The sequence below is a fragment of the Argopecten irradians genome, chromosome 2 (genome assembly GCF_041381155.1).
Source record: "Argopecten irradians isolate NY chromosome 2, Ai_NY, whole genome shotgun sequence".
In the NCBI taxonomy this organism is placed as follows: domain Eukaryota; kingdom Metazoa; phylum Mollusca; class Bivalvia; order Pectinida; family Pectinidae; genus Argopecten; species Argopecten irradians.
This window is the reverse complement of record NC_091135.1, coordinates 9,889,115-9,900,960: the sequence shown is the minus strand read 5'-3', so window position 1 is coordinate 9,900,960 and position 11,846 is coordinate 9,889,115. Positions and strand designations below refer to the sequence as shown.

The 11,846-nt window shown below is 34.2% G+C and overlaps 1 protein-coding gene across 3 annotated transcripts in view; it reads right to left on the bottom strand.

Annotated features, from left to right (window-relative positions):
* Window positions 1–1,322: 1,322 nt before the first annotated feature.
* The window catches only part of LOC138314390 (5-hydroxytryptamine receptor-like), a 117,521-nt gene continuing 106,997 nt past the window's right edge, over window positions 1,323–11,846 (bottom strand). For 2 of the 3 annotated variants that reach the window (XM_069254694.1, XM_069254693.1), the window contains one exon: window positions 1,323–8,668. In XM_069254694.1, the coding sequence (XP_069110795.1) occupies window positions 6,344–7,717 (1,374 nt within the window). In that variant the 5' untranslated portion in view covers window positions 7,718–8,668 and the 3' untranslated portion in view covers window positions 1,323–6,343. Of the gene's footprint in view, window positions 8,669–9,200; window positions 9,307–11,846 lie in introns of those variants that run through there. The other variant, XM_069254695.1, reaches the window with a different exon arrangement.

The following is an 11,846-nucleotide window of genomic DNA, read 5'->3' as shown; positions in this document are numbered from 1 at the left end:
ACATTACACACACGCTATACAACGCATACATGGGAGTCTTTACATGACCCTAGCTGTTTATAGGACGTTAATTAATCACTTTTCGCTATTTCTCTGATGTCCGTTGGATAGTCTTATCCTGTTTGAAATAACACTTAAGAACAATACATAAATAAAATTACAATTTGTCAACGAATAACGCCAACCGTTTTCTCATTATTGCTACCAATGATGTTCCGTCTTTTTTATATTATACATACATGTAGTTATCTTCTTTTAGGGACGGTGTCGATGGCAACGTCATTTTGTGGGCGAAATTGTACCTAAGGGAGTGATATTTCAGGTATTCTTGTGTAGAATGACCAATCATGTTTGAAATCAAGTACATGGATGAATAAACACATAATATTTCCCATCCAAATATGAACACTAGATAGCGAAACATATTAAATTTAGTTGACACATGTCAGTTGGCTAAAATCTGTGTAAATATATGAGGGATGATATACTGTCATTTATAAAACAATAACATAATTATATATAAATAATTATTGAATTATTTCCAGTATGAATGTCTAGTTAAGTTTTTCACTGAAAACTACTAACTGAAGTATAACAAATAATATACAAATAACATTCAACAAAGTGTTATTTTTAGAGAGTTTTCCGGTTCGTTTTTATAATGCCGTTGTTGGCATCAATCAATTCACATTATCAACGCTAAGAACTAGCACGTATTCTAAAATAATAATCGTATTTAATTTTTATTTTTGTTTTGTGAAAATGTAATCGATTTGAATACAAAAAACATCAGGAAGGATTTAGACTCCTTCCATTGAATAAATGCCATGTGAGGTCGAGGGACTTCTGTCTATAAAATGTTATGATTCACAATTACAATACACATTCTACACTGTATTGTAAGCATTATTTAATGAACATCGTCCATCATCTGTATGATTCAAAATCATGTAAATCGATAGTCAATAGATTTGCTGTTTCAAAAGTCAGATTTGCATAAATAGATCATCAGTGAGTCGGCAATGACCATTGAATAGTTGGTTTCATATGTTTTATTAACCTTAGAAATTGTGATATTAACATATTTTGTGTGCAAAAAGTCCGTAGTACAAGAAAATAATCAACACCACTTTTACAATTCATGTCCAGCAGTCTTTAGATAATTTTCGTTCATATCAAAAGTCTATTTTTATTTCATTCTTATGTAGTTGAAGATTGTTTGTATCACGACGACGGATTTCATTTTTATTTTTTTAATATTCTATCAAATAGAAAGAACACAACCAAAATATATGGAGAAAATAAAAAAGACGAAGACAAACTTAATGTGAGTTAGGTATATTTTATTTGTCATAATCCAGAAAATTACAATATATATAGATATTTTATGTATCTCTACGTACAGTGTTATATACATACAGAGGTTCGTACTCCTTTGATTCTCAGGTACAAAAATAGAACATACTGCGCACCGACATATGGAAAGGGTGCTAAGACAATGAAACGACCGTGCGCTTTGACACGCATGTCTGTTCGAGAGTCCGTAACGGACGCATTTATCGTGCGACAGGGTGTGCAGGGTGAATTTATAATGAATATTCCATTTCCAAGATTATGTATTCTTCGCATGATATTTATCTCACTATATGACCTTTGACCTGACAACTATGTCATCAGAGCAATCATGGAAAGCAGAAGGTTTGTATAGCTAAAAGTTACTGCAAACCAAAAAATTTCTGCGGCAACTCAATTTCGCGTTATAAAGCATGCGGACTCTTTTTACGGTGATTTGACTTTGCGATCTAGACTTGTATAGTTCTACTTAATTTTATTTAAAACGTTCAATGATTTTATTTGTACGATTTTTTTGTAGCCCAAAAAATACGCAAAATTCAAACGCACGCAAAAATCAATTGGTTTGCAGTATCTATGTAAAAGGACACAAGTGCATATGGTTTAACCAAATGTGTTTCAATCGACAATGTGATGAACATGAAATGATGAATATTTTCTTCTTTATAATAAAGCAATGATACAGATTATTTTACATATATTTTGAAATTATATTGAGAGCATTGATATATAAACAAGTTATTAAACCATTTTCTGCTAGCGTGACATGGCACTGATGGTATCAAAATATTTGTTATGGTCTACTTTCAAAATAATAATGAGTTATAAGTTATATCTTGTTAGGTGATTTATATCTACAAATGAAGTGATTATACATAGATAAGTGTGTTGTCATTGCGCTGCACTGACACATAAAGCCGTAATTGTCATAATGTTCATTAAATAACAAAAACAGTTCCGCAAACTACAGAAATAAACAAGAGTAAATGTGATAAATATCAACCGTTTCATTTTCATAACCAACATCAATCGGATAGTGTTTTTCTCTATCGAGGTTACCTCCCCTTATTCCGTAACAAGTTACAGTGATGGTCCTGTTATGAGTTTCAGCACGTTCTGTTACTTTATGCTGCAAACTACCCAAGGTGGTATCGCCGAATCAAACCACAGTATATAGTGTAGATGTTATGCAAACTTTGCAATCAATTACTTTTTGTCATGGTGATTTATAAAAATTACTGCCATAACGATGTTAATTTTGATACATCTATAGTTACCGAAGCTAGTAGCCTACATATTATGTCAGTAAAACAAAATGTCTTGACATATAACATTCTTCCGTCTAAAATAAGTGATGTTGGAATTTGTACATATATTTCTAAATTAATTCGTCTGTTTAATTGATTCAGCTAAAGCCTTTGATCCAACTTGGGATAAGCTTTTTAGCCAACTATTCAAAACAATACAGTTTAACAGGGAAAAATACTGATTAATTTAAATAAAGTCATCATTGTTGTTTGATTTTTTGCTAAATCAAAACTCTCTCAGAACATGCGAAACAGCATTAAAAGTATACCTATATGAAACTGTAACAGGTGTTTAATTAGTTCTTTTATAGAAAAAAAGGGTTAATGTATACGTTTGTGTAAAACCCATCGAACATAAGGCACAAGTGATGACTTACCTATTACCACTTATCACAAAAATACTATCCAAGAATTTATAACCAAAGCAGCATAAAGATAAAACAAACATATATTAACAACGCAATGGTAACAAAAAACTATATAATTTAGCATAGTCTTTGTTTCCTTTCCATTATACGCTATTAGCTTATTCAGCAGATGTTCGAATATTTTCTTCATTTAGATATATTTTTTCTTATAGATTTATTCAGTTCATTTTCATATAATACTGTCTTTGTTTCCGGTTAGGTAATTGAATATTTAGATAAGAAAACCGTCACATGAGATAGATATGTGGTATCAATTGCACGTTTGATTATGTCAAATAAATAAGTCCAAGAAAAGTAATTTTAGGTCGTGATATCATCATAAAGGCAGCACAGTTATTAATGTAATTTTGGTTTTATTGAAAAACCCGATTTACTCAAAAAAAGAAAAAAAAAGATAAAATCATGACAAAAATTTCAGTGCCCAATGTAACGACATAGAAACTGCTTGTTTAGGTCATGCTCTTTCCCTGATCAATATCGTTAAAAATGATCTTGGAGAGATGATAACTTATTGTTAGGAAAATGACTATATACCATAATATACCATGTGTCAGTACATTACCAAAATGATGGTTCATATAATTGTATTGAGGCGTCATAATTCAGTCTGTACACAAAATTAAAGTGTCAGTCTATTATCAGAAACATATCGTAGTATTGTGCAGTGTTTTAATATCAGAGTTGAGGTTGTCTGTTGACCCAGCTTTCAGACGGCACACTCCTGCTTATATCATGTATTCCTGATATAACACCAATGTTTAAGCTAATAATTTATGCATGGCGTCATTTAAAGTTTATTTCATTCGGAGATTTGTTACGATTACGTGAACACAATGCGCGGCTTTAAATTACATAATAACTAATTAATACAACCAGTTTCGTCTGAATAAACAACGTACCCTATATGTTGCCTCAGGCCAAACATCCGGTTCCAGCTCTAATTTTATGTAAGTATCTCCACTTATACAATAGAGGTATCCACTGAATCGATGTTTAATTATTGGCTACAATGATCTTCCTTTGTGATAAAGCGGTTTTAATTAGTGAAACCAATATCAGATACTAAATATTTACTGCTTAAATATTTAATTTGTTCATTCAATAAACCTACTCGATACCAAGTTAATGTACATGCCATATGTCACAAAAATGAATTTTATCCCGATCCAATTATAGTACTACTAAGTTGTATGTTTTATCCTGGTATTACGCACGAATAAATTTAATGAATTTCTTTTGTTATAATAGTGAAGCACTCGACCTCTTTGTTTTGTTAACTTAAAGGTTATCTGATCGGTCTGTATAACATTTCAGTGGTTTTTGGTTTCTAGTCCAACGTCCCACAATTTTCAAAAGTGCAAATTGAAATAAAAATACATGAACTTGAATTAAATGTGAGATTACATTACACCAGTTTTTTTACGAAATATCGATGGATATATAATAAATCCATTATGTTTGTTTGTTTTATCAAAGAATCGTTATTGAACAGATAGTATACTATCGCATGAGGAAGACTAACACTATGAATAAAATAATGGTGTGCACCGACGTTAGCGGACGAGGCTGGTCATTATAAGATGTAATCTGTACAAGGTGTCCATAAATACTGTTTAGTCATAGAATTTAGCTGAATGATATCTTGCCAGGCGATAAATATCCGCGACATTTGTTTCCACGATATATTACGATTTTGTAAATCATAAATACCCATGTGTATAATTACTGAAGCTTTAATTCGTTAGAATTCCGTTTCTCTTTTTCTTTTTTGTGAGAAATGCGAAATGACCAACTATAGGTTGAATGATACACTTTGAAATTATTCTTATTATTCATTTTTGCTGTTTTAAATAAATAAATAATTAAAAAAAATGAAATAATGTGTTAATACAAAATAGAAATGAGACAGCTTGTTCATCATTTCAGAAGCTATTGATAATACTTTAACCACCGGTGTATGTATTTTTCTTATTTTTCTAGTTAAACAACAAAACAGCAAAACTGAAATAGTTAAACAACAGTTAACGTTAACACTAGATCGAATGTGATCGTTGACATCATGACCCGACACACATGAATATCTAAACCGGTGATATGAAACACAGATTTAATCTCCATACTATTTGGCACGAAAGTTGGCATCTTTGAAACTATTTTCAAACAAAAGGGTAAGCTCAAAAATTAAAAAAAAAATGAAAAAAATGTTTGTTTACTTGAAATGCATGCATATTTTGTAAAACAAAATTAAGTTGTTTTTGGACCCGAAAACCAGACTGATTATATATCCATAATGCCAAATGTAGAAGATATACAAAAGTGCGGAAACGCACATATTTAATCATATGAAAGATACAAAATGCTGTGAACACATAGGTTTAAACTATTTTCGAATATTGTCTATCTGTGTGCATTTCGTCTGAGTGGAATTAGGTTCTAGACAATTATTTTAGATCGCGACGACGCCATAATTATGGCACAAATGTAGTTCATTATGCAAAGATTTTAGTGATAAACTGTTTTTCTGAAACAAAAAAGAAAAGACGAGTGCATGATGAAAGTTTCAGTACCCAATATAAGAATCAACAAAACCATTGCCCAAACTATAAAATGTATTTAGCGTAAAACTTCAAAACGCGTCAGAAGACATTTACACATGTACTAAAATACAATATTTTAAACAAGAAACGTACTTTTTCTGTAGATTTCTGTAAATTTTCAATGTTAAACAACATAATCGTGTGTCTATGGCATGGTATGATATGATAAAGGGATGAATACATTACAGTCATGTGACAGACAAAGCGCCATCTATTGGTGCGAGACGACAGTGCTATTTCGAACTTAGTAAGGCGAAGTTTACAGCAATATAGATGTAATGGAGCACTGTCACGACAGATAATAGGGACACAAACGTTCACGAGTACCACATTTCAATTTGCAAGGGTGAGAGTTCCTCTGTTATATATTGAATATTGCATGACATTTTTTACATATATATACGTAGTCTTACCAATATCGCAATGTTTCATAGCCATTGTTTGTCTACACGTGTCCAAGCCATTGTCATACATTTAGCATCCATATCACATTTTATTGGAACCAGCATTAACATTAAAGGGAGTGTATCATCACTGCACAATTCTGCATAATCCTTTCTTGTCTAGCTTTTTTCTGTGGCAATTGCCTTCATCGTTTGCCACCATAATCCGATAACAGCACTTGATATATAAAAGATAATCCCGTTCATGAAGATTTTCATCTTCTGTATTTTTTAGAGTATTTTCCAAAGAGAATTTTCTGGAAGGCGTTCCGAAATTCCGGACTGAATATCGTATAAAGTATTGGATTCAACAAACTGTTAGCGTACCCAAGCCAAAGTACAAAGCTAGAAAGTTCTGGAGGAATCTGCGCCGCGGCCTCTCCGACGAGGGGAGCAGTTAGTGCGATGATGAAAAATGGCAACCAGCAAATAATGAACGCTCCCGTAATGATGCCTAGTGTCCTTGCTGCTTTTCTTTCTCTTTTCATCTCTAACTTTTCTTTCGCCTTTTTGTGTTTGTCTTTATCTTTGTTGACTGTTTTAGGAAGCATTGCCGTTTTTGCATCATCGAAACCGTTCGATCCGTTTGTGTCCACTTTAGAGTTTTCGTTTTTGTCATTATAATTTTCCATGCCGTTACACGATGTTTCGGCGACAGTAATCTCTGTGTTTTCACTACTATTGTGACCATTAAATTTAGGCGAGTTGAAGAGCAGCTTGCTCTTAGACGAATGCTCAGCTTTGATTTTTTCCTCGGCTTTTTTTAAGCTCTTTTTGTTAAAGTTCTTCTTTCGAATTCTTCGCCGGGCAACTTGGAATATTTTAGCATAAATGATCATCATTATTAGAGTGGGAACATAGAAGGCACCGAACGTTGAGAACACAGTGTAACCGATATCCTGACTTATGAGACATGTACCCGTTAGGACGGGACTGTTTGCCGGTTCCTTCCATCCGAACAGGGGCGGAATGGAGATGCACAATCCCACCAGCCACGATAGCGCAATCATGGAGAGTATCCGCTTTGCACTTCTGTTTCTTACGTAGTCAATATTTGTTACAGCCCAGTAACGGTCTACAGAAATGGCCACAAGATGGAGAATGGAAGCAGTGCAGCACAAAACGTCAAACGATATAAACATATCACAAATTTCTGGTCGGAGGAACCACTTTGTACTGATTTCATTCACCACACTGATCGGCATCACGAGGGTGGCGACCATCAGATCGGCTACGGCGAGCGACAGGATAAGATAGTTAGCGACATTATGAAGATTCTTTTCTAAAATGATGGCCGCGATGACAAACACATTTCCAATGATCGTCGCGAGAATCATGAGACCCAAAATGATACATGTTGTTATTAAATGCTCTAAACTCCTTATTTGCGGTCCGGAAGCCTGAAACCCAGTCGTGCCGTTGTTGTTGCCAACAGAATTGTACGTAGTTGAATTAAACTCTGTCGTGACAGAGGTGACGTTCTGGTTTTGGAGCGTTGATAGAGTGACGCTCGAGTATGTGTCACTTGTGCCGACGCCTAGAATCGAAGTGTTCGCACCGTTCTGTTGCAGAGAACCCATTATAAACATGGCTCTGTAGTTGCAGAAAAATTATCTAATTCCCTTGAACAGGATATCTACAAACACCTGCACCGATTTCACAGTTAACAGAATGTTCAAGGCTTTGTCAACGTCTCTATGAGGATCGAAAAGTCGTAAATTAGGTTTCACAAATTTGGCAAAGCATCCACCCTCCGATTGTAGAATGACTTGAGCTCGATTTTAGACCCCGCTGTGGAGTGACATCATATCCTAAGCACATTACTTTTAAAGATTGATTTCTATAAATTTCACATGAGATTTGTCAAAGTGCACAATGAGTTTCTTGAAATGAAATTATGTGTTCTAAATAGTTATCGATCGGCAACTAATCAATCTTCGTTTTTTGCAAAATAAAACTGTTTCGTTTTCTAAATTTTGTGTTTAACAAACGCGTTCGGTTCGAAGTCCTAGCATGAGCCGAACAATCCTCTTTTTAACGTTGAATTACAGCGTTTCCTTGGTCCTCGCGAAGGTTAATGTGAGAGTTCCTGAGATTTTGATTGAATTGTATCCAGCAGTTTTCGCCCCTTGCAATGATGAGGAATTTCGAAATGGTATCTTTAGTACAAACACGACCACAAAACGTCCTGTCAGAAATATCCATACAATTCTACATCCATATCGGTTTTGATGTAAGATCAATCACTTTCTTGAATCAGTCTGATTTTAACGGCAGTTAACCACACTTACAGCAATGTCAAATTCACGCGATCTTACTGCCCAGTACATGTGGGCGAAGTGTGAAGCAGCTCCAGCAGGAATCAAAACCATATGTTGTACCTTGACACCTCAGATAGCGATCCATGACGGGGATTTTCATTCGTCGATTCACTGTCATGATGTAATCGTCGCTGACCTGTTTAAATGTTCGCAGTCTCCCTCGTCATGATTCTATGAAGCCGAATCATCGGTGTCAGGAATATGTCTCGAAGACAACATCTGAAAAGAGAAAAAATAAAGACATTTTGTTATCATGTCAGGAAACATTTCACAAAATACCATGACATATTAAAGTTAAGCTACAACTTTCATTTTGTATAGGCACGATGTAATTGCCTTTTTAAACGGATTCATTTGAACAGCCATTTAGACAACAATGCAATATGAATCGTATTGAATTTTCTGTTACATTAAACCTTACATGTAAATAAGTATACAAAGGTATTGGAGATTCGCACAACATTTGATAATTGCGTGCCGTTACGAAGCGTTGGATGAGACAGCTGCCGTACATAGAATAGGTATACGCAGTAATAAGCAATTGTACCAGTGATGTGTAAGGTTGTACAATGGTTATTAGCGAATATCGATATAACACTATTGCTTTGTAAACCGTGTGAGTAACAACATTGTTTGTAAATTAAAAGCACAATATTCCAACAGTTATGAATACAATATTCATTACTAAGTAAATATCATCGGATCAATTATCAAACCAATTAAGCGGTAGATCAGTTTAGACAAACTACACCTGGTATTGAACGGCGAACAGAGGCGAGGCATGACGTCCTTTATGAAATTTTCGATTGGCTCTGTATGGTAAACCGACGCGATCTATTATGAAAGAAACAAGTATCGGAAATGTATATATCTTATGAGATTATCTCAGATATCGTGTTCTCTTGTGACAAAACGTAACAATATACGACTAGTACATAATACTTAACGAATGCCACATGACCACTCATTAAAAATTGTAATAATACACCTGTTCGGAAGTCAAAGCGTTCATTAAAGAAAAAAAAAACCGGCCGAGCTTGATATAATCATAATTGGGGTTACGTTTCGATTTATTAAATATGCATTTACACATGAGAAGATAATTATGATTTTTACTATCGATCAGTGGCATCTTTAATAATACAGATATTATGAAATGAATGAAAATGCAACATACATGTATATAAAAAGCCAAGGCTTGTCTCAATATTACTCATAAAGCGCAAAAAAAAAATAATGAAGAAAAATTGTTTTCTTTATATACCTATTTATTGCGGTGGTTTTGTTTATTGTATCAAACATGTAAAGGGAAAATGAAACTACTTTTATTATTAAAGTGCTAAGTTTCTACAGTATACATGTATATATTGAGTATGTTGAAATATCTAAGGTTAAAGACTTAGAAATAAAAAGAGGAATCTCAATATATGTTTTGCACAGATCCAATACAAAAGCGAAATCAAATCACGCCAAATTAAAAACCACAGGTTTCACGACTCATTATTGTCAAGATATAGTAATTACTCTCAGAATCAGATGTACATTACATGTAAAAAGGCTAGGGTTGTCTCAGAACTGGTACAGTGGTTGTCGGCAAAAACATCGAAGGGCGCCTATCGATATTCATGGTCTCCGTACTGTACTTTAGTTGATAATACGCACTAATAAAAATCTAAAAATAGTTTTTGTTATGTCACCATCATCCGCGTTACTTAACGGACGTTACTCCGGAGTTGTGTGACAGTGATCAGTAGTTATGGAATGACTTGGAGGATTTCATCTAGCATGATAAATACTTTTCATAATAAAACCTAATCTATATTTAGTGTGTAAGGGTAAAAAGTACAGCGACGCAGAAACGAGGTATACATGTATGATATGCTAAAGAAACTTCCGTGATTAGACGGGTGCATTCGTATATGCGGAGCCACAAACACAAATCTTGTCATTGTTATTCTACAGTTTGTATATTTAATAAAACGTCATTATAACAAGTCTGTATAATTGAGTTTTCGAAGCAAACTCATGATCACTTAAAACACAAACACAACTGAAACTGTCGCTGGCGTTCTTTGAAATGACAAGATGTTATACCAAGATTCGTTTGTATGTACTACATATCCCTGACGAAACGAATGCGCCCAAATCTCCTGCAGGACTGTGCTGGCATGACTCAACATCTTGGGGAGAAAATATGCCGTGCCAGGAAGAAGAGTGGATTCTTACCCTCCAGGTATACGGTGTTAATTAAGGTAACCTTACGTTACCAGCTTCGTTCATTTATCTTTTGTGTAAAATTACATGTACTTGTTTTTAATCAAATAACGTAGTCACATTATCAACAGCTAACCAGTGTTTGTAATTTTCGTAATTCCTCTTGAGGAATAAGTGTCTTTCATTAAAACCTACATATATTGTCATTATTCACGTGGTCACATGCAAGACGGGCGGCGCCGATTTATAATCCAAGTACCAGAAATACAGCAAAGGGTGATTAAAGTCTATCGCCGGTACAGTAATTGTTATAATTAACTTTATTCGTATATTGCTAACAAGAGCCTTTAATTAACTGTATTATTGATTACTAAGTTCGTTAATTGGTACATTGTATATAGTATGTATCTTCGATTATAATCTCAAAAAAGAAAAACAAATAATAAAGAAGAAATAGAAAAGGAACATCGATAGCGCATTTGTAGCACATGCAACAATCTTAATGAGTTGATATTACAATCAAGGTATAACGTCACAGCGATAGAAACTTGCGGCGTTTGGATGTTCTTATTCTCCCGCAACCCGCAATGTCAAGGAAACCTATGTTCCGATTCCGCTCGACCCTCGAATATATTGAAGTAATTACCAGTGAATTACGACTTTTTAATATGTTTTGTATGATCCCACTAATACAACATAGACTTAAGCTCGTAACAACATACCAACCGGCCACACAAGAGTGCGCTTCGTATGTTTAAACCGTCCGTAAGATGTAATCATACTCGACATTTCCATTTTCTCAATCCCACAGTTCCCACTAATATCACGTGCACTCTTACACGAGATTGTTTTCAGTAGCTTTATCATTATAGTTTATTTTTTTAATCAGTTAATTTTCGTGCCTGCCATAAAATACCATGATGTTAATACCATGGATTAGGCTAAAGCATAAAAATATTGTCTCATAAAAGTTCGAAGTAAAGGTTGGTGTCGTGTGGAAAATCGTATTACAAAATGTTTTTTAAATGTGGTCTTTAAAAGCGAACTCGAGCGACCACAACTCAAATAAAGCCGCGTTCATACAGGGAAGTGAACGGTATGAATGCTATACGAATAACTGTCGCTTATCGTTACTACGTTTCCTTTTTGGTGTCCATCTTAATGCTAAAACTTCAATATACAA